At 43.0% G+C, this 25,608-nt stretch overlaps 2 protein-coding genes across 2 annotated transcripts in view; one reads left to right on the forward strand and one right to left on the reverse strand.

The window, feature by feature from the left end:
• LOC124594749 (probable multidrug resistance-associated protein lethal(2)03659) overlaps positions 1-25,608 on the reverse strand; it is a 288,064-nt gene that overhangs the window by 205,082 nt on the left and 57,374 nt on the right. The window lies entirely within an intron of this gene.
• Positions 22,199-25,210, forward strand: LOC124593896 (probable GPI-anchored adhesin-like protein PGA18). Its single transcript, XM_047132243.1, has one exon. The coding sequence runs from the start codon at positions 22,199-22,201 to the stop codon at positions 25,208-25,210; it is 3,012 nt and encodes a 1,003-aa protein (XP_046988199.1).

Below are 25,608 nucleotides of genomic sequence, written 5' to 3' on the forward strand. Positions count from 1 at the left end.
AGGTGATTTGCAAATTACCTAGATAATCTGTGCATTAGCTATGAAGCACTCCGAGTGGAAACAAAATCTTTGCTGAGAAACTGGCAAAACGTTATTAAGCTTTCGCTAGCAAAGGAATTAATACGATCAAACAAATTAGTTGTAGAGTCAATAAATAAATCAATTAGAAAACTGCAATACAAAGAACCAAGCGGTTTAACATATTACAATTAAGGAAATGAATTTGCGAGACACGAAATTAAGCTTACTGATTACCGCTATCTAAAGATTGGTGACACTTTGAATTGCATAGTAATTGGTTTTTGCTACAAGCACACTTGTTTCTTGAACATTAGACTTACAGTCACGTTTTCTGAAGCCCTGCCCAGTACCAAGGGACTGTGTGACGTAAAGATGTTTCTACACAGAGACATCATCTTTCGTTTGAAATCGATATTTGCAAATACTGAATACATGTTTTGCGTAGAACTGTTTTAAAATACTAGTTTCAGTAGCAGGTTTATAAAAGACATCCACTGTTTTCCTATGAACCACAGTTGAAATGGAGGGGCATCAGTTTTTGCGTACTTCCGATATTTTAATTCTCACAGCGACAGTTTGGGTGCATTGCATTAGAAACTGCTAAAATTTTCTTCGCTTGCTTTTCGAAACTTTTCTTTGCTGCATCACGAAACTGTGAAGACAATTCTGTTGAAATTGAGTGTAACTTATAGGTGACTTATAGGTGACTTCAACATGCAGAGGTGATTCCTTGGAACTGCAGGGTTACCAAGTGTTTTTCCTAACTGTGTCCTCAATCAATGGTGTAGAAGTCAGTTTAAGATTAATACCAATGAATTCTGATATTTCTGTAGGTGAGTATGTAAAAACATGTGATAAGGTAATGTCCTCTTGCGTAAGATTTGACTGTGGTCCCATAATCACATTCTTTTGTTGACGTAATTTTTTAAAGATGCTTCAGTGTTTATCGAATGTAGTATGTTTTGTGGTATAATAGAAGAAGACAATCCCACTTTTTTTCGGGACAACCTAACATGCCTCCGTATGGACTTTTGGAATTGCACAATGACAGAATTCTTCATGTATTGTACAAATCTTAGGCCCTCATTCCACTTTTTAGCGTGGTTGTCAGCCATCCAAGTAGTTAGCGTGTTTGCAATGCCTTCATTCGCTTGTTCTAACCTTCCTCGACTTTGGCTGTGTGTAGGTTTACCATTAAACATTTTGATTTTTGGCCAGGACTGTTACACATTCTAACAATAATAATTACAGAATTCGCTTCCGTTATCGAAATGCAAAATACTTGGAGCGCCAAAGTGGAACTAAGTATGAAGGAAGTTGAAGGATACCTTCATCCACCCGTTTAGACGTAGGCGGCTTCAATAAAATTTTGTGACCTGGGTTTTGAAAACGAGAAGAAAAACTGTTCATCTGTTTGATATTGGTAATCTATGAGACTGACCCGTCATCTGCTACTGAAATGCGACATAGCTGGCCTTACAAAAATCCCATTTTCGCAGCGTTTTGTTGACAAAGCTCACACAAATCCAAAAATTATTTGGGCTTACGTTTTGTTTTTATAGAAATTTAATTGCTTGATCATTCTGTCTCCTTCACCGCGTAAACTGACAAATGAGAACACAATATGTCAATTCTTCGGCATGGACAAACTTTTTCACTTTTTGTGGCATCCGACAACGGCTCAATTTTTCACAGCCTTGTACAGTCAACATATTATACGTCTGAAATATTCGATAATCTCGAGATCATTCTTTCTCCCTAGAAACTTTTTCGTTTTGTCATAAAACACTACCATGACAAATTCACGCACAGGCAGCCGACGCAAATTATGTTAAATAAAAACAATCGCCGACGACAAGACGTTGGCGAAACCACACTAAAAATTGAGGGCGAGGGGAAGGAAAAGAGAGAAAATTTTTGAACTTGAGGGAAACGGATGCCATTAATGTGCACATTACCTTGGTAAAATGAGAACTCCTGATTCAGCACGTTAAGGAGCAAACCAGTTGCTCTGCAGATTAGCTGTGCACTCTACGTGCACATTAAAGGCTGTCGAGCTTTAGCGATAACATTTTCATTGTAACTGTCTAGTGCTTTCGGAAACAAACAGCTGAAGTGGATTCGCTACTTGATACGTGGGGAAAACCACAAAATTGCTTCGGTAACCGCAGATAACGTGTCTACATACAGTTTCTCTTGATCAATTAACTTAAGTCATAATGTATATCAACAATCATCGTTGAAAACCAACTTGATGTAATACCACATTTTATTACGGATGTAACTGTCAGATACTGTGTTGTGTACAGGAACCAAAGGCGTTACTCCTTGCATAAGGAAAGCTACATTATCAATGCACTATCTGTGATTTTTATTACGTCTGTTGTTGAATGTAATGTTAGTGACTCCTATTTCGTCATCTCTAAGAAAGACGGAGGGAACTTATAATTGTGAATATTACGTATTACAACTGGATAGTAAGAGCAAAAGCCGTATTCAACGAAGAAATAACTTAGCGCTCATCTGACAATTAGGTGGACTAACGTAAATATTACTCTTCATAGTGATTCTGATTAGTACAGAAAGTTTCAGCTGCACGACGTCGAGTTGGAGATAAAACACACACAAGGCGAGTTTAGTTTCAATGGACATTTCAATACACCATTTGAAAACCAAAAATACTTGCTAATTTTGTCTATAAAACCATAACATACCACAAAAATAATCTGAGGACCTGCATGCAACTATGTTTCAGAGATCCAACCAATTCTCCACAATTCATCGATGGCTACAGCTGAGTAGGTCTACCTAAGGACTGTCGCAGCCAGGAAGTCTTGTAATACGAATAGATGAGAAAATGCAGTTTAGGACATATGAACAGAGCCAAACGTTATTTTAGGTTATTGGATTACTGCTGCCATGGGACGACACCTGTTGGTTTAACAGTCTTCGTAATACCGGTCATAAATGAACGACTTTATACGCTAAAGCGTCTGGAACCCCAGGTAGAAGACTGCAATATAGTCCGTTCGTCATCACAAGGAAACTGCTAAGTCCATAACCATATTAACCCCGAGTGTGTTTTACTCGGCTTTCGAGGTTATGCCTGTATTTCTCCGGTAAATTACAATAAAATAAACAAAACGCTTTGCTGATTTCTATTGTTACCACAGTGCTCCAGTCTGATTCCAGAAAAAGCCTTCCACCATCACTACTGATGATAGTTTTCGTTGTGTTCCGCAGCTTTGATAAATCTTAGAAATTGCGTATTATAACACGTGAAGCTCCTGTGTGAGATTCCATACATCTACCTTTTTGTAACAAAATATTATTTGTGACTTGCCTTTTGTTATATTGCACGTGCCTACTAACAAAAGTTTGTCCTGGAAAATGGTCTCACTGAAACCAGTCCTACAATTAAAAATAAAATGTACAGCAGTTTCACGTGTTACAGCGTGTCATTTCTATCAAGTATTGCTAGTTTCGTTACCTGGTTCAGCCTTCGCCTACTGACGGCCTTGTTTAGCAGAGACTGATTGTTCCGCCCAGTGATCAGAACTGAAGGCGCTGTCACAACTGATAAAAGCAGTTATCGTGAGAGCCGACCCAGACGCCTATCGTGATAACCGCGAAGCGGCGGAACACAGGAGCCAGGCGGGGGAGGACTTAAGCTTTCAGCTCAGTGTCTGGCTGCAGATGCACTGCTCCAAAGTGCACCGTATGGGGGAAATCACAGCAGACTAACAAAATGTGAAGATGAATTCTAAGCCTGTTCCAGCTCGTTCGCTGGAGGATGTGAGTCGGCTGTCGGTAGGACGTTCCACGTGATCATGATTTTTGTGTTTCTTCTTGTGAGCAGCTACATGCAACTGAGAAACGCCTTTTTGTTTTATTATTTAAGTTTGGCGCCTAAATAAATCTTACAACAATCACATTTAGACTAACGAAGAGATCCGGCATGTGCCAGTACTCCATATCCCAGGAACATCGCTCATTGGAAGAGGTCTCTAAATAAGTGCTCACTTTTCTCGACTTATCCGTACATACTGGAAGATACTAGACGGTCAAGGTTTTAGAGGTATTTTTCGAGACACTTTTTGTGCCTTTACCGCGCAATATCCTCAGATGAAATGGTTGCTCAGTGGTCAACGTCTCGAATTCTTAATTTTGCGCCCCCTGTTCGAAACCCGATTACTGTTCTTATTTACTTTTATTGTTTCATTTATCTATCCTCATCTGTAGGTTACTACTCGAATCTGTGTGATCAAAGTAGAGGATACAAGGGATTATGTTAACTGTAAAATTACAACAAGATTTCGCAGTAACTGTCAGGTATATATATAATTTTATTCATGTGTATGCTTCAGGGAGATTTGGCGCGCGTTTCCTTGGTCGATACAGATAGCAGAAGCAATCTAAACACGGCTACTCCGAACACCACGAGCATCGCGCGAAGGTAGGTTTTCCACAATGCCATTTTTGTATGTATCGCACTGGGGAAAGAAACGTTAACTTCGCTGAGAGATCTCCATCGTCGTCAATTTCGCAACAGGCCAAGCATAACATCAGTCTGCCGAAAAATGGAGCTTACAACTGATTAGAATCAAGATGCACTACAGGAATATCACCGAAAAGAATTTCAAACCATATTCTCACTTTTTTTTAAATTTATCTGGCATACAATTAGTAGATGAGTAAGGACAACGTTGTATCAATATACAATGTAAACATTCCTGAGGTTATCTACAGACATGGGTATACAAATGAAAACAAAAATAAAAGAAATACTCGGGTTTCTAGCAGGGGTAGGGGGGGGGGGGGGTGCAAAATTAAGATGCCGCGACGCTGATCATTTTGTCTGATGATATCACACGTTGAAACTTTTTTTTTTTTTTTTTTTTTTTTCAGAAACGCTGCCGTATCTATGGATAAGCCGAGACGTGTGTTGACCCTTCTTCCACTGAGCGAAGATACACTGAATTTGGGTTATGGCACCTGCCGGGTTCTCCTCCTAAGATACTTTTTCCTTACGATCAAAGCAAAAAGTTCGTCTAAAAAGGTGATTATTATATTTGGGATTAAAATCCAAAAGAAATGTTAGTCCTTCACTGAAATAGCCGGATAACACTGTAGCGAGTGATGAAGACCTCCATAGCTTCAGTAACTCTTAAAAACTTTTGTGGAATACTTTTTACATAGAAGCGAAATACGTAAATGCTCGTTTTCTGAAACTGTAAAAATTTATTTCATTTATCTAATAAAATATACAAATGATATATGTCAACAAATACCTCTTTTCTCAGTAACATTTAAATGAGGGAAAAGGCGGATGGCACAGGGGTTCATTTCAACCCAAGCTAGAAACTGGACTTAAGTCACATCTAGGAACAGAAGCTCATATACCCTTTGAGATCAATGTCTATAAACATACAGCCGTATAATTTGTGTTTCGGGATCAATTTGGTAACCACCGACGTGTTCACGCGACAAATACTAAGATCATATCGTGGATATTTACGTGTGTTACACAGGTTGAGATCTGGAGCTTATTTTAATCATCTTGGTATGTTATACCAGACACTTTTACAGAGGATAAAAGTCATGCAACTAATATTCAAAATGTTCTCAATTGTTTGTCAGGTGGTACTGTACCAGCGGAACACTACTTCCGTTCTTAGATAGTACATGCATAAAGTTTACAGTAATGCTTTCAAAACGTCGTCCTAATATCTCCAGTCAAATTTCTGAAGAGTGCTGGCGATAATTCTTCGACTTACGCGATTTCATTCAGTCACTGCGGCGGCATATTTTATGAACGACTTCTTGGACACCGTCGTGTAAATCGTAAACAGGAGTGGTTAGCTTGTGGCTGTTTAGTCCCGCGGATAGCTCTGTCGCCAAACATCAAAAACGGGGAAGACCAATGGCTTACGACACACTTTTGAAGGGTGCCCTCACTCATCTACAAGAAGTTGCACATCACGAGAGAGTGTTATTAGCTAATTTTGTTGCTGAACGTTAAGCGTGAAAAACTGTTTCTATTAGCCACTGTCCGTACACATGAATAACATCTGTACTAGAAAATATCCCAGAAACTTCATCCATGTTGAGCCTAAATTTGTTGCATAAAGTTCTCTTTCCGGCTATTTTGGGGTCTCGTTACATTTATTGTGTTACTTTTTGTAACTGATGTATGCCTCTCCTCAGTATTTCCCACATTATCATATTTACACTGTCAGTGGGTCTGATCATGCAGTGAGACAGCCCATCTGCTTACATACTACACGTTCTTCAATTAGTTGTCTGGTTACAAAATTTATGTCTGAACTGGACTTACCCTTCCTGAACCCTTCTCTCTCCTCCAACAAGTTATTTTATACAATTACTGTGAGTGTGATTAGTTATGACTGAAAATTGAAGTAATTACTGAATAAAACAAGTTTCTCTCAAAATTTTATTAACCTTCAAAATAAACTAGATGTTTTCCACGGAAGTACCAGGACTCTCAAGGCATTCCGTCAGATGAAAGGTTTCGAAACCACTGGGGTATTGCAAAATAAAGTTTATTTACATTCATGAACTGTTCTCGGTCATCAATGTCTTAAGCATATCACCGACTTTTGATTCAGAAAACTGACGGAAAAAGGCAATACCAACAGGAAGATTCGATCAACAGACCAGGCGCTTCTGACACTATGGGCTTACTCGCTCGGCTGCAACTTCTTTGAACACACACGTGCGACCATACGAAGTGTGGAAGTACGCTTAAAACTTGAAGTCCTCATTTTATCGGTAATTGTTGGTACTTTCTTCTGTTTACGTGTGCTGACGTCCAAGTTGTGCCCAACATATCCTGTCAATATGAATGAAATCAGTGAGGCGAAGTTAGTACGGTCCCCAGGTCAGTATCTTATCAGTGGTACCAAATCACAGTTGCATTTGTGCATCCGCCTTCCTGCGAAAACGCAGGTCGGTGGGGGACAGCTGCCGCATGATGCGTTATAGTCATGTGCGAAACCTGTAGTGCCTGGTATGCGAGATAAGGACTGAGTCCTGTCAACGCGTTAGGTTACTTGGAATGTGCTGCGGTAACACTGTAACCTTGCAGGTCGTTGTGACCAACACAATGGCAAGCGGTCCAACTATAAAAGCTGGCCACCATCCAAAAGCCATTCCCTGTAGTTATGTGAAGCTGCCCTGAATAAGAATGTTAGATAACGACAGCTATTTCAAATACTAACAGGAGGAGTGCAAGGGACACAGCTTAGGTTCATGACCTCCAATCCAGTTCAGAGCTAAACTCCTCGTTTGTAATTTTCTCTCTGCGTTTAAAATTTTACTGTAAAAGATATCCTTTTTCGAATCCATATTCTGCCGTTATCTATGTATACTACTTTTGCAATATAAAGGTATATCTATATGTATATTTGTCAGACAAGCACCTGGTATTTACAGACACAAACGTTTACATGAAATTAATATACGCGGTCCAGCGACAGGGCTTCTTTGTAACAGCACGGCACGTGAAGAGCAAACTCTTTTAATCTGAATCGCGACAGGCTTCTTACGGGAAGTTTTTCAAACGTAAGAAAGTACCCGTACTTACTGACACGACAAACCAAACATGGAATTTCAGCAGTTTGTGCTTTTCTTTGCAAGTGAAATAAGCCCGCCAAACATTAAAGGGCACTTCAATATCACGTGAAACAGGTATGTGACAACCAGAATCAGGTCAAACACTTTGAAGACAGGGCAACCATGGGGGATCAGACACTTTTCCGAAACTACTAAAACAAAAGAATTGGTCTTCCACAACATTCATTTCTAGCACTTCGATTTTTTGTTTTACTGAGTCGAATGCAGCCGAGAGACAAAGTACTTCTAAATGTCATGTGGCGGGTATTCCGAAGATTTTTTGATGCTATTGTTAATTTGGTGTGTGTCTAATGAATAATCTGAAAGATCCTGATCTGCTGCTGTTCCCTGTTTAGCGTACGCACAGTGTCAGTTGTGTGTGTGTGTGTGTGTGTGTGTGTGTGTGTGTGTGTGTGTTAGCTATAACCACTGACAATAGACAAACCAGAAAGCCAGATTGAAATAATGTCCTACTAACTGTACCTAGCTACACTTTGCTGCGAATCGGTCTACAAAAATTGAAAATGAAGCAAAGAGAAAGACGTTTCTAATAGGTATAGGAATTATATGTCCGAATCTCCTCTCCTCCCCTTTCTCTGTCCGACTCCCCTCGCTTCGTGCATATCATCCTCCCCCTCTCGGTCTGTCTCCTCCTGTCCCCTCCGTCTACATCTGCCTCCACATTTTCTATGTCCGCTTCCACCCACCTCTGACCTTGAGCTTTCTATACTACCACAAATTCGGATTCCGTAGTAGTAGTAGGATCAGATTAGCCAAAGATACAAGTACTGTTTGACAGCGTTTCACTATTATATATATATATATATATATATATATATATATATCCCGAATTGTATAGTCTGTGTCTAAACGTTTATTAGAGAAACGTGTAAAAATTGGAAGTAAATCTGAAAGGTATATTGAGGTTTTTGGTAACAATGTTTTTATTAGAATTCAACTGTGTGAAAATTGCAAAGCAATCGGTTACGAGCTTAAGGAGATACAAGATTTTGAACGAACGAACATTTACGCTTTTATTTATTTAGATTTCACAACGTGTGCATAGGGTAAGCAGTTTCCATCCAAGCGGCACGAGAAGCCCACAACTAAGAAACGAGCAAGAGCTTTAAAATACTGCCGAGAACACCAGGTTCATCCTCAATAACGATAACAAAATCGCTCCTGCGCCATTAACGATAACGAAATTGTCGGTCATGCGTATTGAAGTGGCTCTAATGAAGTGTCTGAAGTGGTTCGGCAATGACAGTACTTTAAGCATATGTGCAAGTCATTGCCATTTTCACCAGGAGACAAGTAGTTTATGCAAGCCGGACCTAACAAATTACTCCTAATTTCAAAGCGACAAGCTTTCAACTTCTTTAATATACACAAAATTTTATCAGTTTGGTAAGGCAGAACGATTTGACGAAAATACCAATTCAAGGTCCCACTGAAAACCCGAGCGAGAAAGAGAAAAACTGACGAAAGGAAGGTAGATCCTCACGCCCCGCTGAAAAATAGTGGTTAAGGCACTGGACTAGTTCTGGATGTGGGGACTTCACACCCGTGCGGTCAACAACATCTAGGTTTACGCTGTAGGAAATACAGCAAGCAGCCACATGTTTGTTTGAAATCATTTTATTGTACCAGTACTAGTTTCGGGCCTGAGCCAACTGTTAAATAGTAACGTTGACTTCCTTGCAAGTTACACATTTTTGTCTTCTTGAGAGACCCTCGTTTACGTATTACAATAGAGGTTTGGATTTGTTTTACAATCCATGCGGATCATGAACTGTTTAGTTCATTTATCAGTAAGGATAGTGAAAGAACATGAAACCCGTGTTCTCTAACCAAAATGAGTAGAATGTTAAGGTTTTTCGTGGCATCCCTAAACAGTGCGCCCAAATGTCACGGGTAGAATTGTCCCATTTGAAGATGTGCCGTGTAGGAGGGCCTCAATGTTTGGCATAACACGAGTGAAGAGAGACTGAGCAGTCCGTCTGACAAGTGTTTAGTGGACATGAAGCTGCGAGTTGTTACTGGAAGAGCGTTTATGATCGCTTCGAGACGCATGGGTCATAGCGCATCTGAGATTATACAAGAATTCGGGTTTCGTAGTTCTCGCACCCTTTCTACAGTAACTTTTTAATTCAACTTGAAAACGATAGTATTTTAAATTTTCAAATCGCCGAATTTCGGTAACTGAATCAAGCAAAATTGGAATGTCCAGAGGATGAGGATTAGGAGGAGGACTGATGTTAGGGGCAATGTGTCTGCTACGAGCCTGCGCAAATTGCTCGACTTTCATTAGACTAGCGAACTACAAGTCATTCTGTGCACCTGTAGTTCCCAATCAACACCTGTCGTCGTCGGTTCTAAGACACGTTTGTTGAGTCGTACACGCTAGTCTGTTCCGCGGAAGCCTCCTCGTCCGTATAGCTACTGCAACCCACATTCACTTAACCGTGTTTACTGCTCTGAAGCATCGCTCTCCCTCAAATTATTATTATTATTTCTTTACTTTCTCAGACGTTAAGTCTGGTTAAAAATGGGAAGTGACGCGGACCTTGATCAAGCGTCACTTCCTTTTAACTGTACGGTATATGTTATATTGCATTTAGGAACTTTCGGGTAATTGAACATGTATCAATAATTACGGATTTCTGTAATTGTATATATACGTTTGGATGTAGCTGTATTGTATTGATGTACTGGTGGATATTGTGTGGTATGACTCCTGTAGTTGATAGTATAATTGGTATAATGTCAACTTTATCCTGATGCCACATGTCCTTGACTTCCTCAGCCAGTTGGATGTATTTTTCAATTTTTTCTCCTGTTTTCTTTTGTATATTTGTTGTATTGGGTATGGATATTTCGATTAGTTGTTTTAATTTCTTCTTTTTATTGGTGAGTATGATTTCAGGTTTGTTATGTGGTGGTGTTTTATCTGTTATAATGGTTCTGTTCCAGTATAATTTGTATTCATCAATTTCCAGTACATTTTGTGGTGCATACTTGTATGTGGGAATGTGTTGTTTTATAAGTTTATGTTGTAAGGCAAGCTGTTGATGTATTATTTTTGCTACATTGTCATGTCTTCTGGGGTATTCTGTATTTGCTAGTATTGTACATCCACTTGTGATGTGATCTACTGTTTCTATTTGTTGTTTGCAAAGTCTGCATTTATCTGTTGTGGTATTGGGATCTATAATAATATGCTTGGTGTAATATCTGGTGTTTATTGTTTGATCCTGTATTGCAATCATGAATCCTTCCGTCTCACTGTATATATTGCCTTTTCTTAGCCATGTGTTGGATGCGTCTTGATCGATGTGTGGCTGTGTTAGATGATACGGGTGCTTGCCATGTAGTGTTTTCTTTTTCCAATTTACTTTCTTCGTATCTGTTGATATTACGTGATCTAAAGGGTTGTAGAGGTGGTTATGAAATTGCAGTGGTGTAGCCGATCTATTTATATGAGTGATTGCTTTGTGTATTTTGCTAGTTTCTGCTCGTTCTAGAAAGAATTTTCTTAAATTGTCTACCTGTCCATAATGTAGGTTTTTTATGTCTATGAATCCCCTTCCTCCTTCCTTTCTGCTTAATTTGAATCTTTCTGTTGCTGAATGTATGTGATGTATTCTATATTTGTGGCATTGTGAACGTGTAAGTGTATTGAGTGCTTCTAGGTCTGTGTTACTCCGTTTCACTACTCCAAATGAGTAGGTCAATATTGGTATAGCATAAGTATTTATAGCTTTTGTCTTGTTTCTTGCTGTCAATTCTGTTTTCAGTATTTTTGTTAGCCTTTGTCTATATTTTCTTTTAGCTCTTCCTTAATATTTCTATCATCTATTCCTATTTTTTGTCTGTATCCTAGATATTTATAGGCATCTGTTTTTTCCATCGCTTCTATGGAGTCCCTGTGGTTATTCAATATGTAATCTTCTTGTTTAGTGTGTTTTCCCTTGACTATGCTATTTTTCTTACATTTGTCTGTTCCAAAAGCCATATTTATATCATTGCTGAATACTTCTGTTATCTTTAGTAATTGGTTGAGTTGTTGATTGGTTGCTGCCAGTAGTTTTAGATCATCCATGTATAGCAAATGTGTGATTTTGTGTGGGTATGTTCCAGTAATATTATATCCATAATTTGTATTATTTAGCATGTTGGTTAGTGGGTTCAGAGCAAGACAGAACCAGAAAGGACTTAATGAGTCTCCTTGGTATGTTCCATGATTAATCTGTATTGGCTGTGATGTGATATCTGAATTTGTTTGGATATTAAGTGTGGTTTTCCAGTTTTTCATTACTATGTTTAGAAACTGTATCAATTTAGGATCTACTTTGTATATTTCCAATATCTGTAGTAACCATGAGTGGGGCACACTATCAAAAGCTTTTTGGTAATCAATGTATGCGTAGTGTAGCGACCTTTGTTTAGTTTTAGCTTGATATGTCACCTCTGCATCTATTATCAGTTGCTCTTTACATCCTCGTGCTCCTTTGCAACAGCCTTTTTGTTCTTCATTTATAATTTTGTTCTGTGTTGTATGTGTCATTAATTTCTGTGTAATGACTGAAGTTAATATTTTGTATATTGTTGGTAGGCATGTTATGGGGCGATATTTAGCTGGGTTCGCTGTGTCTGCTTGATCTTTAGGTTTCAGATATGTTATTCCGTGTGTAAGTGTATCAGGGAATGTGTATGGGTCTGCAATGTAACTGTTAAATAATTTATTTAGATGTGAATGTGTTGAGGTGAACTACTTTAACCAGAAATTTGCTATTTTATCTTTTCCATGGGCTTTCCAATTGTGAGTAGAATTAATTGCTTGGATGACTTCATGTTGCAAAATTATCACTTCAGGCATTTGTGGTATCATCTTGTATGTGTCTGTTTCTGCTTGTATCCACCGTGCATGCCTGTTATGTTGTACCAGGTTTGACCATATGTTGCTCCAGAAGTGTTCCATGTCTGTTATGTTTGGTGGATTGTTTATTTTAATGTGTGTGTTATCTATTGTCTGGTAAAATTTCTTTTGGTTTGTGTTGAATGTTTGGTTTTGTTTCCTTCTATTTTCACTTTTTTTGTATCTTCTGAGTCGTTTGGCGAATGCTTGTAATTTCTGCTTCTTTTCGTCTAATTGCTCTGTCGCTTCTTGTTGTGAGATTTTACTTAACTTTTTTCGTTTTTTTTCCGAGCCATGCTGGTTTTGTGGGTTTCTTCCATGTGTTGGTTGGTTCTGATCTCTGCCTAGTGTGTATATTTAGTGTAGTGAGTGCTCCTATATATACCAGTAGTTGTAACTCCTCCATAGTTATGTTTTCATGATTGTGTTGATAGTTTTTATTGTTGTTTCGACTTGTGGGTTATTTGGTGGTCTATGCAAGAATGGTCCAATGTCTGTATTTGTGTCTTTGTATTCTATATATGTTAGCTGAAATTTTTCTACTATATCTAATATCTGTGTCACTTTGTGTTCTATTTGTGCTTGTTCTGGTGGCTGCCTTAAGATTTCGTTTTCCTCTGATTGTTTAATTGGTGCGTGTTGTTCTTTGTTTGTTTGCTCTGGGATGTTTGAGTCCATTACTGTATTTTCTTCTTCTTCTGATTGCACATTATTTTGTTCCAGTATTTGTTGTACTTGTTTGATGTTATCTAATTCTGACAGGGGTATCCTGTTATTTTTTATTATTACACGGATCTGATCAGCTAGTCGTTCTGTTAAAAATTTTAATTCTGGGTATCTGGTAATAAATGTTGTGTATACTTGTGATCTGTATCCAGTTGTGTTGGTTCCTAGGTTTGTTGCTTGGTAATAACAGAACATGAGGTGTCGATTAACTTCATCTGACCATCTCATCCTCTGTCTTTGTTTTCCTTCTAGGGTGGTTGCAGGAAGCATATCCTGCAAAACACCTCTATTTGGATTTAAATCATTTTCCAGTTGGCTAGCAGTGTCGTTACCACTGTGGGCGGGCATAGGGTTCAAGCGTCGTCCCCGACCATGACGGCGCTTGTCCGAGGCTTCATTAGTTCTGTCCTGAACCAACTAATCACACTAAAAGGGGGTTAGCCCTATTAGTGGTTTGTTCTTTTCGTCGCCTTTTACGACTGGCAGAACATACCGGAGGCCTATTCTTTTCCCGGGCCTCCACGGGATTTTTTATTATTATTATTATTATTATTATTATTATTATTATTATTATTATATGAACAAGCGAGATGGCGCAGTGGTTAGCACACTGGACTCGCATTCGGGAAGACGACGGTTCAATCCCGCGTCCGGCCATCCTGGGTTAGGTTTTCCGTGATTTCCCTAAATCGCTTCAGGCAAATGCCGGGATGGTTCCTTTGAAAGGGGACAGCCGACTTCCTTCCCCGTCCTTCCCTAATCCGATGAGACCGACGACCTCGCTGTTCCCAAAAAACGACCCAACCCATAACGAACCTGACGCTTCCTTTATGCCTCTGGGCGTGTCGTATCAACTGATACGTTTTAGTCAAGTTGTGCCGTAAATGTTTTCCCCAATTCGGTTCATTAGCTCTTCATTAGTTAGACCCATCCGGATGGCCGCATCCGTTAGCACGCCGCTTCCAGGATTCGAGGCGGCGAGCTAGCCCCGGATCGAATCCCACCGGCTGATGGACGAGGAGTGGTTTCCCCACATACCACAAAGGTACTGCATAAGTCCAGGAACAAGATGACGTTTTTAGTAGTTAATTCATCTAGCAATAAAGATTCTTGTGTAGCATCATATTTGAAAAGCTTCTGCAGTGAGGTGACAGGCATGGAATAGCGGTATCCACATATACATACGGCGGTAGTATCGCGTACACGACTTAAGGAAGGGCAGTGCATTGGCAGAGCTGTCATTTGTACTTAGACGATTGACGTGGAAAAGTTTCCACAGTGATTATATCTGTAGGACGGAAATTAACAGACAAAGCGGAATGGTAGTTGGAGCTAGACGCATAGGGCTTTTCAATTGGAAAATCGTTACGGAATTCAATATTCCGAGATACGATGTTAAAGATATGCCGAGAATACTAAATTACAGGCATTGCCTCTCACTGCGGACAACACAGTGGGCGACGGCCTTCACTTAATGAGCAAAAGCAGCGTCAGTGCTAACAGACCAGCAACACTTCATGAAATAACCGTACGACAAATGTATCCGCCAAGACAGAGCGGCAAAATTTGGCGTTAATACGCTACGGCACCAGACGACCGACGCTAAAAGAAAGACATCGCCTGCAGCGCCTCTCCTGGCTCGTGGCCACATCGGGTAGAGCCTAGACGACTGGGAACCGTTGCCTGGTCGCATGTGTCCCGATTTGACTTGGTAAGAGCTGATGATAGGGTTCGAGTGTCGCACAGACCCCTCGAAGCGATGAACCGAAGTTGTCAACAAGGCACTGCACAATCTGTTGGTGGCTCCATAAAGGTGTGCGCTGCGTTTACATGGAATGGACAGTCTTCTGGTCCAAATGAACCGTCCATTTTATGTTTGCCTACTTTCAGACCATTTGCAGCCGTTCACGGACTTCATGATCCCAAACCTGTCAGCAGGCCACAATTGTTCGCAATTAGTTTAAAGAACACACTGGGCAGTTCGAATGATTTGGCCACCCAGGTTGCCCGACATGAATCCTATCGAACATTTATCGGACGCGCAATCTATGTATCAGTTCGTGCACAAAATCCTGCACCGGAAACACTTTCGCAACTATGGACGGCTAGACGAGCAGTATAGCTCAATATTTCTGCAAATGATTTCCAACGACTTCAGTCCACGACACGTCTAGCTGCTGCACAACACCTGGCAAAAGAAGGTCCGACAGGACATTATGAAATATCCTATAGCTTTCGTCGCTTTAATATATTCTTTTCTTGGTTGAATTGTGTATCCTAGATGTTTCGCTTCTGTACAAGGCTTCACTTCACACACACAACTTCAGAAGACATTCTAACAATTTATACCGTTAGCAGAAACTTTTTTACTATTGCTTATCTGCGTTTTATATCCCTCTGCTTCTGCCATTAACTATTTTGCTGTCCAAATTACTACTGCTTTAGTGTCTTCTTACCCGATTCCCTGAGCATCGCGTGATTGAACTGGGCTGCATTTCATTGCCCTTTGTTTCATTCCGGTAACATGTTGTAGCACCTTTTAAGGCACTATTCCGTTCAACTGTGCCGTCTCTGACAACTGCAATTTCATCGCGAAAACTCTTATTCCGTGGTTCGTTGGTTGATTCAGGGGAAGGGACCGAACAGTGACGTCATCGGTTCCATCCGATTATGGAAGGAAATCGGCCGTGCCCGTTCAAAGGAACCATCCCAGCATTTGGCTGAAGCGATTTGGAGAAACCACGTAAAACGTAAAACAGGATGGCCGGTCGCGGATTTGAGACGTCGTCCTCCCGAATGCCAGTCCAGTGTGCTAACCACTGCTCCCCTCGCTAGGTTTTTATACCTTCTCTAACTATAATCACCTTTTGAAATTTCTCTACGGTTCCCTGTACTCTTTGCAGAATCTACTATTTAAATAACATCGCGGATCTCTTCTTGACCACTGTTTCCCTTTCACGTCATTCAATTCGGTAACTGCAGTCTAGTCTCTGTCGAGAGAACTATAGTCATCGATGTCAAGTTTTCTACAAATTTACAAACCCTATACACAGTCACTGTACCTTTAAACTCTTCCATATTGAATTTATATTTGCCTCTCTTTCAATCTTCTGAAGTAGGATCTGAACTGCCTCCTGAGTTCTTGCTTTCAAATGATTCAAATGGCTCTAAGGACTATGGTATTTAACATCTGAGGTCATCAGTACCCTAAACTTAGAACTACTTAAATCTTACCAACCTAAGGACATCACACATATCCATGCCCGAGGCAGGTTTCGAACCTGCGACCGTAGCAGCAGCGCGGTTCCGGGCTGAAGCGCCTAGAACCGCTCGGCTACAGTGGCCGGCTTCCTGCCTTCCGCAGAACCCAAACTTCCCCGTGGTAGAAGTGGGAGATTTCCCGTTCTTCTGTAAATAATTCGAGTCATTGAAACTTCCTGGCAGATTAAAACTGTGTGCCCGACCGAGACTCGAACTCTGGACCTTTGCCTTTCGCGGGCAAGTGCTCTACCAACTGAGCTACCGAAGCACGACTCACGCCCGGTACTCACAGCTTTACTTCTGCCAGTACCTCGTCTCCTACCTTCCAAACTTTACAGAAGCTCTCCTGCGAACCTTGAAGAACTAGCACTCCTGAAAGAAAGGATATTGCGGAGACATGGCTTAGCCACAGCCTGGGGGATGTTTCCAGAATGAGATTTTCACTCAGCAGCGGAGTGTGCGCTGGTATGAAACTTCCTTGCAGATTAAAACTGTGTGCCCGACCGAGACTCGAACTCGGGACCAATGCCTTTCGCGGGCAAGTGCTCTACCAACTGAGCTACCGAAGCACGACTCACGCCTGAGTTCGAGTCTCGGTCGGGCACACAGTTTTAATCTGCCAGGAAGTTTCATATCAGCGCACACTCCGCTGCAGAGTGAAAATCTCATTCTGGAATTCGAGTCATTATTTTGCACCTATGACAAATTGATGCAACTGACACCCACGAATTCTACATCTGTAGGAACGTTTGACACTCACTCAGTTTTAATTTGAGCCCTCAAGGTGGACGCGTTGAGGGCATCGCACCATCTTTCCCCACCGTGAGAAGACAAGAGTGAAGCGATCGGGCAGACACGCGACCGTCACAAGGCGTGGGAACGCCAAGGTCCATCAAGTTGTGTCTGCTCAAGGTGACGCCTTTCTCTGCCAAGGCCTGGGGCGTCGCCACCTTCCTGTGTGAGTTGGGCCGGTCACAAGACCCGGTTACGGGCGAGTAGAGCCCGTTTCACCCGAGCTACTTTCTGATGGAAACAGTACTCGTGATGTGCTCGTGTTGTGTGTGGATTAGTACGAACCGAATGAGTTACATTAACGATGACTTACACTGATGAGCCAAAACACCTGCTTAATAGGATGTTTGTCCGTATTTGGAACGAGATACACCTGATTTTGCGTATCAGGGATCCGACAGTTTGCTGGCAGGTTCGTGAAGGTATCTGGCATTAGATGTACGCACAGGTTATGTAATACGCCGATTTGCGTACACGGTGATGGCGACCGATAGCGACCCAGATGGGTTCCCTAAGATTTACATCAGGCGAATTTGGTAGCCGAGACAACGAGAGTTCACTATATGACTGCTCAGACCACTGTAGCAAGCTTCTGGCTCCGAGACGCGAACAATTTTACTTCTGAAAGATCACATCGTCGTCGGAGAAGGCATCAAGCGTGAGGTTCGCAGCTGTCAGCTTGTCTTTAATTACCGAATAGGACCCATGCAAGCGCAGGATAACGTCTCCCATTGCATAATACTGCTCCCACCAGCCTGCATCCGTGGCGCGCTGCACTCAATTTTTGAACCGCTGTTCACCTAGATGGGGGCTCTTTTTGAGGCGACCATCGACCAAGTGTAGCAAAAAACGTGCTTCGCCCGAAGAGCCTACACGTTTCCATTAATGAAATCCCGATGGGTTCGTGCCCTCTGCAATCGTAACTTACGATGCCGCTGGGTCGACACGTGAACAAGTAGCGTGTGGTCTTCACGGAGCTTTATGCTCAACATTGTATGATGAACGGAGTGTCCCCAAGAACTTCTGCGTATACGAGCATTGTGCTCATTCGCCAGAGGGCCACATATCGCCATCTATCTTACTTTACAGAGCAGACAAGCCTCCGAACCCCACGTTCTGTGAAGAGTCGCGGATGTCGAACCATTTAACGCTTAGTGGTAGTTTCACCGTACTACCTCTTTCGGTCGGTGCTTACGACAGTAGCACGTGAACATTCGACCAGATTCGCCGTTTTCTAGATACTCGTTCATGGGCTCTGCGTAATTATAATCTTTCCGTTGTTAAAGTCGCTTACATCTATTTCCCCATTTGCATCCCACATCTTCGCTAGGGTGATCCGCCGTCCACCGTGTTCGCTCCGCTTACAGACTTTTGTTACCTCGTCACGTGCCCGCAACGCTACCAGGTGGCATCCAACGTCGCGGTGGGCAGTGCGTTGTGTTGAAGGTGGAGCACTACTCTTGAGCAGGGTGAAACCACAGCACACGCGCAGTACAGGTGTATGCTAACATCGGCATTTAAATCTGCGCCGCTTTTGCTCCTATTAAGTTAGCGAATTTTATGTCTTGTTGATTTTTGTTTTATTGTTTACTAGGTTTTCGCGACATTGCGAAGGTTGCATGACGATTTCAGATTTTTCCCCAGAAGACCAAAGTCAGATATTACCACCGCCAAAATGCTCCTGTCGGAGCACGAAAAAGGCAAATACGCTCCTGTTTATTAAGAATGACCGAAAAGTGGAGTACCAGCTGGCTCAGCACGTTTTAAAACTTTCCCAAAAATTTTAGCATGCCAACATAATCGCGCTCTTTTTAGCAGGCAACTCACCTCAGTCCCACAAGCTCCCCAACTGTAACTGGCTCACACTAGTCCATCGCTCTAAGTCGCTCATTTCCATTCACTCCCACTTGCCCATTCTCAATCATTCAGCCCAACTCATTGACACACACACACACACACACACACACACACACACACACACACACACACACACACACAATATATATATAATCATTGGCTCTCACCACCCACTTCCACTTTTTCTTTATTCCTTCCCTCCCTGACAGTATCTCCTTCAATCTTTTCTTAGCGCTGCTCTGTGTGTCACTGTCATGATGCTCCACCCTTACTGCGTCCATCGCTCTCAACACTGTCCCTGTCCCCTCCCTTCTTTTTATACCGCAACATCTGTACTGTCTTCCACTATTTATTAGTTCTTCATCTCCTTTCCCACTGCCGCTGTCTTCTCTCTGCATAAAAAAGCCATGTTTGCATGCCAAAGTGTGGAAAAAATTTTAATCAGCTGATGAAGATAGAATAAGGCAGCCAGTATCCACTTTTCACTCAATCTTTTAAACAGGAACATATTAACCTACTCTGACTCCATTAGGAGCATTTTCCTACTTCTTCCCTCGTTTGCCCTTCCATAGCAGGGCGTGTCACTCGTATGAAAAGAACATTACGAGTCAGTAAAATTTTTATTCTTCTGTGACACTGAAATAACGCAAGATTGTAAATTTACCCCTCAGACCGGATTATCTGTGCGCAAAAATTTTGCTTATGCTTCTGTACTACAACATGAGGTTCCCAGATAAGACACTTTACAACATATTTTTCTCTGCTACGTCACTTTATAAGCTAAGCTTTTGCCTCACACCAGTATCACTTGCTTGTTTTGCGTGTACAACAGAGAACTTTGAACCATTGTATCTCTGAAACCGATGAAGTTTCAAGAAAATTTGCAAGGTTGTGCAATATAGGTGTCTTTGGAATACATCGTAAAAATTACAGCCATTTACTGTGAGTAGCCGCCTTTGATTCCGCGTCTCTGTTTTGGTACTCAAAAACCATGTTTATCGGGTTTTCTCAGGAACCGATCATGAAGTGAATGCTGCTTCCATAAGAAGTATCATACCCCCACACTGTAAGTAAAAAGAACCAACCGATTTGCTCCATTTGCCTACGGTGGACGAAGTTTGACCCCGAACTGTAGGACAGTTACGGCAAGAGTATTTTCTGTTGGGTATTCAAATCGTCCGAAGCTTATGGGCGATCGGAAACACACACCCCTAGCTTTTAACACCAGTAAAACCCGATTTATGAGCCCTGAAAAACGAGTTAATTTAAGGAATTGCGTTTTGGAACATTAAGTACGCACGCTGTTTCACGTGTACCGAGTGTGCTTCCAAAGCATCTGGACAAAGCAAAAGGCTACAATGTGCTTAAATACGTAGGTGAACTGGTAGTGTTGCCAAAATTGTTTGGACAGTGAAAAAGTCACAGTACTGAGCGAGAATGGTTCCTGTGCATTTTCAACTTTTCCCGGCGTAATGAGTAGTCCATTACATTTCGGGGATTCAGCCACGCAAATAAAATTTCTTCCACTGATATTTCGGCCTCGTATCGTCCGGAATATCAGTGGAAGAAAGTTTATTTGCGCGGCTGCATGCCCGAAATGTAATGGAGAATAGTTCGATTTGTTATGTTAAAAAGAAAAGGCATAGGACAACGTAAAAAGGCGGTATGCACTCATTTTTTAAAATGTACTGATGGTTCCCGGTTAAACTATCTTTGCCGCCAGAGTGACGTAAGGTAATATTCCTTTATACAGCACAGTTGAAGAGCTTTATCCTGATATGGGGAACAAACAAAAAACGTTTATTTTCATTTTTCATGTTGAACGGGCGGCGATAGTAGAACCGCGGGTTCGCGTACTTTGTTAGGAGCGGACAATCTCGTTTCCTGTGGCCATTATTAACTTAAAACAAATAACGACTGTACGAATATAATCTTTGTAGTAACTGTTCCACCTTTTAACTCGTAGCAGAAGGCTGTTTGCGTAGGACTTATTGGAAAACCAAACAAGGAGCGTTTAGTAAGTAATGTAACTTTTTTCGAAAGAGGGTTGGATTTATTCAGGATTGAAATATACCTTACTTTTTCCGCTGTTGGCTATAAAACCCTATTTTCACCAATCTCCGTTCAACACGACGGCCTTACGCTACCTTACAGGGAGGGCCTGTATTTGTTTTAGGGAGCAGAAACAACTAAGGCCACAAGCGCCCATGTCGTAACTGTGTAACACTAATAAAGTAGTTAAAAGCGACTACTTGTTAAGCCCAATCGACGGAGGAAAAGGAAGTCAAAAACAAGGACTTTGTTTGAGAAACGTTCACAAAATACACCGTAGAGACAGCGGAGGTCCCGAACTAAAAATTAAGTGTCCTTCCCGTATTGCTACGACGGATATGAAGTAAAACGCAGTCGACAGCTCGCGTGTCGTTCGATAAAACGGCCGATAACTCAGACGGCAAACATACACTGGAACGGAAGTGGTTGAGGAAATGGTGAACCGTCCAAGGTTGGTGACAATGAGTGCAAAGTGGTGGGGGACCACAACTTAATAAATGGCGTCTGCTAAAACGACAGTGCCCAATACGCGACCTAACTAAAGTAATGATATCGTGGCGAGAGGGCCGAGAGGAGGTCGGCCAAGCCGCTGGGAGAGGTTTAATTCCCCGGAGCTTGTTGCCGTGAAGAAAAGAGCGGTAGTGATGCCAAAGAGAGACCACTTGCTCACAGACGGCAACACAGATACCATCCGAAGGAATGGAAGAGCTAGTAAGCCGAGGTAGGACTGCAGCCTTGGCAGCAGGGTGAGCAGCCACGTTGCCAATCAGACCTAATCAACAGGCACCCACAAAATCATCACTGTGGCTCCATCAACAGCGAGCAAATGGAAGCTTTCTTGGACCCATTGCACTAAGGGATGGATTGTGTACACCATACAGACGATCTGATGGGCAGAGAGAATCTGAGCCTATGACAAAAATCCTGTGTCGCCAGATGTACTGGATGTGTGTCGAAAGTCCAGCAGTGTCGAAAGTCCAGCAGTGTCGAAAGTCCAGCAGTGTCGAAAGTCCAGCAGTGTCGAAAGTCCAGCAGTGTCGAAAGTCCAGCAGTGTCGAAAGTCCAGCAGTGTCGAAAGTCCAGCAGTGTCGAAAGTCCAGCAGTGTCGAAAGTCCAGCAGTGTCGAAAGTCCAGCAGTGTCGAAAGTCCAGCAGTGTCGAAAGTCCAGCAGTGTCGAAAGTCCAGCAGTGTCGAAAGTCCAGCAGTGTCGAAAGTCCAGCAGTGTCGAAAGTCCAGCAGTGTCGAAAGTCCAGCAGTGTCGAAAGTCCAGCAGTGTCGAAAGTCCAGCAGTGTCGAAAGTCCAGCAGTGTCGAAAGTCCAGCAGTGTCGAAAGTCCAGCAGTGTCGAAAGTCCAGCAGTGTCGAAAGTCCAGCAGTGTCGAAAGTCCAGCAGTGTCGAAAGTCCAGCAGTGTCGAAAGTCCAGCAGTGTCGAAAGTCCAGCAGTGTCGAAAGTCCAGCAGTGTCGAAAGTCCAGCAGTGTCGAAAGTCCAGCAGTGTCGAAAGTCCAGCAGTGTCGAAAGTCCAGCAGTGTCGAAAGTCCAGCAGTGTCGAAAGTCCAGCAGTGTCGAAAGTCCAGCAGTGTCGAAAGTCCAGCAGTGTCGAAAGTCCAGCAGTGTCGAAAGTCCAGCAGTGTCGAAAGTCCAGCAGTGTCGAAAGTCCAGCAGTGTCGAAAGTCCAGCAGTGTCGAAAGTCCAGCAGTGTCGAAAGTCCAGCAGTGTCGAAAGTCCAGCAGTGTCGAAAGTCCAGCAGTGTCGAAAGTCCAGCAGTGTCGAAAGTCCAGCAGTGTCGAAAGTCCAGCAGTGTCGAAAGTCCAGCAGTGTCGAAAGTCCAGCAGTGTCGAAAGTCCAGCAGTGTCGAAAGTCCAGCAGTGTCGAAAGTCCAGCAGTGTCGAAAGTCCAGCAGTGTCGAAAGTCCAGCAGTGTCGAAAGTCCAGCAGTGTCGAAAGTCCAGCAGTGTCGAAAGTCCAGCAGTGTCGAAAGTCCAGCAGTGTCGAAAGTCCAGCAGTGTCGAAAGTCCAGCAGTGTCGAAAGTCCAGCAGTGTCGAAAGTCCAGCAGTGTCGAAAGTCCAGCAGTGTCGAAAGTCCAGCAGTGTCGAAAGTCCAGCAGTGTCGAAAGTCCAGCAGTGTCGAAAGTCCAGCAGTGTCGAAAGTCCAGCAGTGTCGAAAGTCCAGCAGTGTCGAAAGTCCAGCAGTGTCGAAAGTCCAGCAGTGTCGAAAGTCCAGCAGTGTCGAAAGTCCAGCAGTGTCGAAAGTCCAGCAGTGTCGAAAGTCCAGCAGTGTCGAAAGTCCAGCAGTGTCGAAAGTCCAGCAGTGTCGAAAGTCCAGCAGTGTCGAAAGTCCAGCAGTGTCGAAAGTCCAGCAGTGTCGAAAGTCCAGCAGTGTCGAAAGTCCAGCAGTGTCGAAAGTCCAGCAGTGTCGAAAGTCCAGCAGTGTCGAAAGTCCAGCAGTGTCGAAAGTCCAGCAGTGTCGAAAGTCCAGCAGTGTCGAAAGTCCAGCAGTGTCGAAAGTCCAGCAGTGTCGAAAGTCCAGCAGTGTCGAAAGTCCAGCAGTGTCGAAAGTCCAGCAGTGTCGAAAGTCCAGCAGTGTCGAAAGTCCAGCAGTGTCGAAAGTCCAGCAGTGTCGAAAGTCCAGCAGTGTCGAAAGTCCAGCAGTGTCGAAAGTCCAGCAGTGTCGAAAGTCCAGCAGTGTCGAAAGTCCAGCAGTGTCGAAAGTCCAGCAGTGTCGAAAGTCCAGCAGTGTCGAAAGTCCAGCAGTGTCGAAAGTCCAGCAGTGTCGAAAGTCCAGCAGTGTCGAAAGTCCAGCAGTGTCGAAAGTCCAGCAGTGTCGAAAGTCCAGCAGTGTCGAAAGTCCAGCAGTGTCGAAAGTCCAGCAGTGTCGAAAGTCCAGCAGTGTCGAAAGTCCAGCAGTGTCGAAAGTCCAGCAGTGTCGAAAGTCCAGCAGTGTCGAAAGTCCAGCAGTGTCGAAAGTCCAGCAGTGTCGAAAGTCCAGCAGTGTCGAAAGTCCAGCAGTGTCGAAAGTCCAGCAGTGTCGAAAGTCCAGCAGTGTCGAAAGTCCAGCAGTGTCGAAAGTCCAGCAGTGTCGAAAGTCCAGCAGTGTCGAAAGTCCAGCAGTGTCGAAAGTCCAGCAGTGTCGAAAGTCCAGCAGTGTCGAAAGTCCAGCAGTGTCGAAAGTCCAGCAGTGTCGAAAGTCCAGCAGTGTCGAAAGTCCAGCAGTGTCGAAAGTCCAGCAGTGTCGAAAGTCCAGCAGTGTCGAAAGTCCAGCAGTGTCGAAAGTCCAGCAGTGTCGAAAGTCCAGCAGTGTCGAAAGTCCAGCAGTGTCGAAAGTCCAGCAGTGTCGAAAGTCCAGCAGTGTCGAAAGTCCAGCAGTGTCGAAAGTCCAGCAGTGTCGAAAGTCCAGCAGTGTCGAAAGTCCAGCAGTGTCGAAAGTCCAGCAGTGTCGAAAGTCCAGCAGTGTCGAAAGTCCAGCAGTGTCGAAAGTCCAGCAGTGTCGAAAGTCCAGCAGTGTCGAAAGTCCAGCAGTGTCGAAAGTCCAGCAGTGTCGAAAGTCCAGCAGTGTCGAAAGTCCAGCAGTGTCGAAAGTCCAGCAGTGTCGAAAGTCCAGCAGTGTCGAAAGTCCAGCAGTGTCGAAAGTCCAGCAGTGTCGAAAGTCCAGCAGTGTCGAAAGTCCAGCAGTGTCGAAAGTCCAGCAGTGTCGAAAGTCCAGCAGTGTCGAAAGTCCAGCAGTGTCGAAAGTCCAGCAGTGTCGAAAGTCCAGCAGTGTCGAAAGTCCAGCAGTGTCGAAAGTCCAGCAGTGTCGAAAGTCCAGCAGTGTCGAAAGTCCAGCAGTGTCGAAAGTCCAGCAGTGTCGAAAGTCCAGCAGTGTCGAAAGTCCAGCAGTGTCGAAAGTCCAGCAGTGTCGAAAGTCCAGCAGTGTTCTGAAAACCGATACCAAAAATGGTCGGTGCCAATGAGAAAGGTGATGGGTCTTGCCCACTTGTCTTGTATAGAGGGGTGCCTAAGGAATGCTGCGTTCTCGGAATGCTATACAAAAACTCAAGCCAACAACATTAGTAGTTTTATTTCAATAAAGCAGATTGACAAGTACAAAGGTGTCGCAAGCAATGGGCGACATGCAACCTAAATCCGAGTCCTTGTTATATAGAATGTTGAAACGAGGCTGTCAGTCTGCTGATCACTATTTTCGTAGCACTCTCGTTTTAATACTCAGCCAATACTCCCCGAAAGTCCGGCCAAGACAGGCAGGAGCGGCGCTTATATTCACTTCTTGCAGGTGTCCCTCCTGTCGTGGCGTGATCCTAATGAGCGCACCATTGGCCGATGTTTCATCGCCTTCTCTGTCTTGCGTTCT

This window comes from Schistocerca americana, chromosome 2 (assembly GCF_021461395.2).
Source record: "Schistocerca americana isolate TAMUIC-IGC-003095 chromosome 2, iqSchAmer2.1, whole genome shotgun sequence".
Lineage (NCBI taxonomy): Eukaryota > Metazoa > Arthropoda > Insecta > Orthoptera > Acrididae > Schistocerca > Schistocerca americana.